The 6,558-nt window shown below is 48.8% G+C and overlaps 2 protein-coding genes across 2 annotated transcripts in view; both read left to right on the top strand.

Moving 5' to 3' along the window:
• Window positions 1-333, top strand: part of Aud_001682 (uncharacterized protein) — a gene marked incomplete at both ends in the record, with an annotated part of 711 nt that extends 378 nt beyond the window's left edge. The window contains one exon of the mRNA XM_043287173.1: window positions 44-333. Coding sequence (XP_043143108.1) covers window positions 44-333 — 290 coding nt within the window. The remainder of the gene's footprint in view (window positions 1-43) is intronic.
• A 1,516-nt stretch (window positions 334-1,849) lies between these two features.
• Window positions 1,850-6,558, top strand: part of Aud_001681 (uncharacterized protein) — a gene marked incomplete at both ends in the record, with an annotated part of 5,526 nt that continues 817 nt past the window's right edge. Inside the window, 13 exons of the mRNA XM_043287172.1 lie at window positions 1,850-2,074; window positions 2,169-2,921; window positions 2,979-3,261; window positions 3,327-3,560; window positions 3,643-3,873; window positions 3,987-4,519; window positions 4,582-4,744; window positions 4,793-5,134; window positions 5,204-5,321; window positions 5,385-5,456; window positions 5,504-5,619; window positions 5,683-5,824; window positions 5,914-6,483. Of these exons, the coding sequence (XP_043143107.1) occupies window positions 1,850-2,074; window positions 2,169-2,921; window positions 2,979-3,261; window positions 3,327-3,560; window positions 3,643-3,873; window positions 3,987-4,519; window positions 4,582-4,744; window positions 4,793-5,134; window positions 5,204-5,321; window positions 5,385-5,456; window positions 5,504-5,619; window positions 5,683-5,824; window positions 5,914-6,483 (3,782 nt within the window). The remainder of the gene's footprint in view (window positions 2,075-2,168; window positions 2,922-2,978; window positions 3,262-3,326; window positions 3,561-3,642; window positions 3,874-3,986; window positions 4,520-4,581; window positions 4,745-4,792; window positions 5,135-5,203; window positions 5,322-5,384; window positions 5,457-5,503; window positions 5,620-5,682; window positions 5,825-5,913; window positions 6,484-6,558) is intronic.

Below are 6,558 nucleotides of genomic sequence, written 5' to 3'. Positions count from 1 at the left end.
GAAAAGCGCGAGGATGCCGAGACTGACTCCACCGTTGGTCAAGCATTTTACAACAAGTACAATGAAAAGCGCGAGGATGCCGAGACTGACTCAGCTGTTGGTCAAGCATTCTACAACAAGTACAAGGAGAGCAAGCGTGAGGATGCTGAGACTGACTCAACCGTCGGCCAAGCATTTTACAACAAGTACAATGAAAAGCGTGAGGATGCTGAGACCGACCCCACTGTTGGTCAAGCATTTTACAACAAGTACAAGGAGAGCAAGCGCGAGGATGCCGAGACTGACTCAACCGTCGGTCAGGCGTTCTACAACAAGTACACTGAAACCAACTAGCTGGCGGCTTGATTATTGGGTGCGGGATCATCCGCGCTTGGGAGAAGCCCGTGAGAGGTGCAGCCACGCGTACCCGTCTCTCAGTACCGTACCTGTTCCTGGGAGGCATGGGGAAAGTTGTCACTTTTTGTATTTAGTCCATTTTAGATTTAGCAAGAAAGCATTCAACATGCTCTTCTAAAGTTGTCATCTGTTCTTTTTCCCTTTTTTCCCCTTTTTCTTTTAGGGGTCGTACATCTGGCCAGAAGTGACTTGATCCAATCAGTATAGTAAATCCTCTTTACATCTACAATACATTTCCCTTTTCCTTAGAAGTAGAAGATAACCTATGGTTTAAAGCTAGGTATAGACTTTCGGGCTGGAATCGTTTTCTATTACCAAGCCAACTTTGTTCGGTTGGCTGCGTTTGAGGAACAATTACGCCTTCTGAGGCGTAGATTTACATTGAACGCCACTGGACTTAGTCCTGTTACATCGACCTGGAGTACTCTAGTGCATCCGAACACACCAATCAGCCCGCCAGCAGGACCTGCATAAAGTCCTCGGAGGAGGGTACTATACTACTTCACCATATAGATAGCGCGGAACCTCACCTCAAGCCAACATCAAGGGCGTGCTGCATTGGCCATCAAAGTGCTAGGCGAGATGTATCATAATATCCTTTGGAAACTTTAAGAGGTTGACGCTGCACGCTATGCGGCCTCAGGTCTTGCCAAGCACTGCTACTGCTTTGTGAACATGCAGTCAAGGTAGAACATTATATTGGCTGTATGAGCTATTTTGAAATGCTAATCCATATTTCACCTGGCGGAAAATCCCGCACGATCGAATCTGAGATTTGGCGAAAGGACCATCGCATAGCTACTGATAAGGCAAAGGGAAGGCGGATTTTCGGGGGCCATGCATACAACATCACTAAATTGACCAGGGATACTGCTACAGATAGATATGCACATGCATATACCTTCCGAAAAAGGAATGATTGGCTGTCAAGGCATGCCACGGATAGATTCTTAGGGCCCGGCTCGGCTAGATTTTGGGGCGCTGTCGGACCTCCGGCGGTGGAGCTTAGGTAGCCTTGGCACATTTAGATGTTTATCTAAATCCCATGATATTTCATTTATCAGTCCAATACCAAATCGAGACGAAGATGATTATTACCATTAGCCAAAGTTGGGCTAGTGAGTTGTGCCAATCAAAGAAAGTGTGTTGCTGTTGGAACCCGCGATACCCTGTTTCTAACCATAGACCCCAGTACTTAGCGTAAACACTAGCACGGAGCTGACATTTATCATGGTCCTGAAAGACAATACGGCGAGTAGTTCGTATGAAGATAACAAAAGGTGCAGATCCTCGTGCGAAGGAAGCTTGACCAGCAGCTGAGCATTTTCAAGACGCGTTATGCGCCTTCTTCGTAGATGAGAGCCTCTCCCTTGCTAATTCTCGCCGGAATCTCATCGGCCCTCTCACTTCAACATTCTATTTTTCGTTTTTCTGGCCTTGCGCCGGTCCCACCATGGTGTTGACGTGGGCCACGGACGCATGCGACGATGGCCAGTTTGGGCCTATTGTCGCTACAGGGGACTGTCGCGGGGGATTCGACTTCACTGTACTTTTCGAGTCAGATATCCTGAGCATCGTTCCAGCCGCTTGCTTCCTCCTTCTGGCGTCTTTTCGTGTGCTCCACTTGTTCAGACAGTCACAGAAGGTGCTCTCTTCCACACTTCGAGTGGTGACACTGGTGAGTAATCCCGCCTCCCACCTCCCACCTTCCTACTGCCAAAGGGAGGTTTCGATATGGACAGACCGAGCCTTCTAAGATTATCATGCACTAGAGTGTCTCTGTGACTTTTGCAGCTATTCAGGTTGTACTACTTGTGCTTGTTGCGACACAGCACCCCGTTGGAGGGCGCACACTTCTTGCAAGTGCCGTTCTCGACCTATTATCGGCGCTAGGCGTTATACTACTTCTTGACCTAGAGCACGTCCGCTCAATTCGGCCATCTTTTCTTGTCTCTGTGTATTTGTTGATCTCGCTGCTCCTTGATCTTGCGCGTGTGCGCACCGCCTGGCTGCTACCGGAGAATCAAGCCTACTCCGCCTTTCTTTCTACATCTTTGGCCGTCAAGCTAGTTCTCTTGGTACTAGCCAGTGTTGAAAAGCAGAAATGGCTTCTATCAGCCGAGAAATTTTACTCCACTGAAAGTGTGAGCGGGCCTTTCACCCGAGGCTTATTTACCTGGCTGAATGGGCTGCTGTGGAGAGGGCACTCCGCGTCACTGGCCGGGGATGACCTCCCTGCCGTTCACGAGAAGCTTTTGTCTTCGGAGTTGTCTGTCCGATTCGCAGATACATGGTCCCACTGCAATCAGACTGGACAAAATGCGTTACTTTGGGCCGTGATTAAGTGTCTACGCTGGGAAATGGTGGCGATCGCCTTCCCGCGGCTTTGTGTTGTGGGATTCAGTATTGCGCAGCCATTTCTCATTGGGAAAGTGGTCAGTGTATTACATGGCCTTGACCCTTTCTCACTAAACATTGGCTATGGCTTAATTGGGGCCACTGCAATTGTCTTCACCGGGATTGCTGTACGCTAGTTGCCATCTCGTCGCACTGCTGGAAGTAACATTGACATTCTTTTGCAGATTTCTAGAGCTTCCTATGAGCACCTGGGATATCGTGCTGTGACAATGATCCGAGGCGGTCTGATGAGTCTCGTCTTCCGGCATATGATGGATCTACCTCTGGGGAGCACAGACGAATCCAGTGCCATGTCGCTTATGGGCTCTGACATAGAGATGCTGGCCGAATATTTTTATTCGGTCGTCTGTGAAACTTGGGCAAATATCCTTCAGTTAGCACTGGCTACATGGTTGCTAGAAACTCAGGTCGGTGCGGTCTGCATCGCTCCAATTTTGGTAGCGATAGGTGAGTTCTGTCCATTTCCTCAACCAACACCCCGTCTTTTCCTTCGTCTGACAAGTTCAAATTAGTATTCACGGCTTCGTCCTTCGCTATGGGTAATGCTGTTTCCACTCGGCAAAAAGAATGGCTTCGGGCCACCGAGAAGCGGATCAACTTCACAACTTCCATCCTGGGTTCTATTCGCAACGTCAAGTTTCTCGGCTTAGACGAGACAATGCGTTCCAAGATCGAAGCATTGCGCACGGAGGAGCTTGAAGTCTCCAAGAAGTTCCGCCGGATCCAGTCAATTCGTGTCTGCATGAGTACGTGCCTACATTCGTCCCTGTCCCGAGTCAACTGTCGTTGCTATGAATAGCCCATGATCGTACTGATACTTGATTCCAGTCAACTCCCCTATAATCATCGGTCAGCTTGCGACACTGGCTGCCTATGCGATAGTAGCATTGCTACAAGGCTCTGGGGGTCTTGCTGTCAACCAAGCCATCACCTCCTTGTCGCTTATTAGCTTGATGATCACACCACTGAGCTACCTCTTGTTGGCGATTCCAGACACATTCGCTTCAATAGGTTGCCTGCATAGAATCCAGGACTTTCTTAAGAACCAGAATCGCCTTGGTGAGAGCTCCGGTCCCCGGCCATAGCATGCGTGACTGTGCTCCGGTTTTTCCGGATCCTGAACTAGACTCTTAGTTTCTCAACGTGAGCTAATAAGACTATACTTTACATAGAGAAGAGACAGCTTCCTGAGTCCTTGTCGACTCATTCCACATTATTCAGCAACATCTCTGGTATTGAACTGCCTCCGCTCTCACAGCATCCGCACAGCGAGAAAGATGTGGTCCTATCTCTACGAAATGTCAGATTTGGCTGGAAACCCCCCTCTGTACCAGAGACAAATGGTATCACACTTACACTGAAGGATGCCCCTTCTGGTAATCTTGTCATTCTTGTCGGCCCAGTCGGCTGCGGTAAGTCTACCTTCCTTAAGGGTCTGGCAGGTGAGACGCCCGTGTTGGAAGGGGAGCTCTTCGTGAGGTACCCAGACCTGGCCTTCTGTGAGGAGACACCATGGCTATCCAATTCTTCAATACGGAGAAATATAGTTGGTCAAGATTCATCGCCTACTTTTGATCCTGACTGGTATCGCACTGTTCTAAGCGCATGTGCACTGGATTTGGATCTTAAGAAGATGCCAGCGAGCGACGAAACACTCGTCGGCAGTAAAGGCTCTAAGCTGAGTGGAGGTCAGAGACAAAGAATCGTGAGTGATCAGCATTGTCTATACTCCCAGAAAACCTCTAAAGTAAACCGTGGCGTGTGTAGGCTATCGCACGAGCGGTCTATGCTCGCAAACGTATTGCTTGTTTTGACGACGTTCTAAGTGGCCTGGACAATTCCACAGCCCGAACTGTATTTAACAACGTCTTTGGCTCGGCTGGGCTCCTGCGTCAGTTGGGGAGTACTGTATTCTTGGCTACTCACAGCAGTATGTGTATCTCACTCGCAGACTACTGACTTGGCTAACCTATTTCAGCCTTTTGTTTACCCCAAGCTGACTTGATCATGGTCCTCGGGGACAATGGCCAGGTGATCAAACGAGGCAGCTATGCCCAACTTCGAGACGACATTGATGGCTTCATTCGTGTCAATGATACTCAACTCACACAAGCAGATGAGCCGGAGGAAGGCGACAACCCAACAGATGTGTCTCCGACTGCCATCTCAAACAATGCTAATGCTTGTCCTTCCAAAGATGGCAGTCGACAGACAACTGAGCTGGCCGTATACAAGTATTATTTTTCGGCTCTGGGTTGGTCACGAATTGCTGCGTGGCTTCTCTTCCTCATTACAGAAGCCGGTATGAGCGGATTCCGCTGTAAGTTATAACGAGATCCCCGACCCGTACATTATTGATCATGACGGCATGAGACTCACTCTTTCCAAGATGTATGGGTCAGCCTTTGGTCCTCCAGCAGTGACCGTACTTCGCGCCTAGGCTACTGGCTTGGACTGTATGGAGCATTCTCTGTTGTCCAAGCCCTTGCGCTTGTACTTGCCGTATTGTATGTTCAATATTTCTCTTCGATCAATGCATGTCTTTGATGACCTCTCTAACCTGGTAATAGCTGGACATGGGTCATTATTGTCCCGTTTGCCTCCAGAAACCTTCACACAACCGTGCTGCGCACTTGCATGGGGTGAGTATCTCTAAATACACGCTGCGATAATTGGCTAATGAGTTTAGTGCCCCCTTGTCTTTTTTGTCAAACCTCGAGACTGGAGTTCTAGTGACGCGTTTCAGTCAGGACATGAGGCTAGTTGACATGATCCTGCCTCGAGGTTTCATATCTACAGGGTTCCGTAAGCGCAGCAATGAGACTTGGAAGATAAACTGGACAATAATCTAACTTCATTGGCCTCTAGTGTTTTTCGGAGCTATTGCCCAAGGCGCCACTGCCATAGCCTCATTGCCGTATTTGGCAGCCGCTTTGCCCCTTCTCTTTGGAGTTTTGTATCTGATCCAGAGGTTTTATCTTAAGACGTCCCGTCAGCTGCGGCTGCTAGAGTAGGTTACTTTTATACGCTTTTCTTACGTTAATCTGCTTGAATATGTGTGATTCCTCGATTCGTAAAACTAATGCAGGCCATCTACAGAATTGAGCTCAAGAGCCCTCTTTACACCCATTTTATCGAGTCACTGGCAGGAGTCACCACTATTCGCGCCTTTGCCTGGACTCATGCTACGACAAACCGAATGCTTTCTTTGCTGGACACCGCCCAAAGACCCTACTACCTTCTCCTGTGTATCCAGCGCTGGCTGAGTCTCGTGCTCAATCTGATTGTGGCCGGCATAGCAGTCCTTCTTGTCGGAGCGTCTATCGCTCTTCGCTCTCATCTGGACCCAGGTCTTTTGGGAATTGCCCTGGTGATGATGATGGATCTGGGGCTCATTCTATCAGAGCTTATTCAAAACTGGACGTTGTTTGAAACATCACTGGGGGCCATTTCCCGCATCAAAGACTTTGCCGAGGAAACTCCTCTTGAAGAGAGTAACATGGCCATTCAGTCTAATGATGGCCTCTCTGAATGGCCGATGAACGGTATGCTTGAATTCGTAGACGCAGGGATTGCTTGGGATATTGGCGAGAAGAAGCCTTTACTCAGCGGCATTAACCTTCGAATTGCAGCCGGACAGAAATTCGGTCTTTGTGGCAGAACCGGGAGGTGAGCTCAACTCCCACTGTGTCCTCAGCCGGAGTCATGACCGATGTTCTCCTTTTTTTTTTTTTTTTTTTTTTT

Source organism: Aspergillus udagawae (assembly GCF_001078395.1).
Source record: "Aspergillus udagawae IFM 46973 DNA, scaffold_1, whole genome shotgun sequence".
NCBI classification, from domain to species: domain Eukaryota; kingdom Fungi; phylum Ascomycota; class Eurotiomycetes; order Eurotiales; family Aspergillaceae; genus Aspergillus; species Aspergillus udagawae.
Note: the sequence above shows the minus strand (reverse complement) of the source record. Positions and strands in the feature narration are given on the sequence as shown.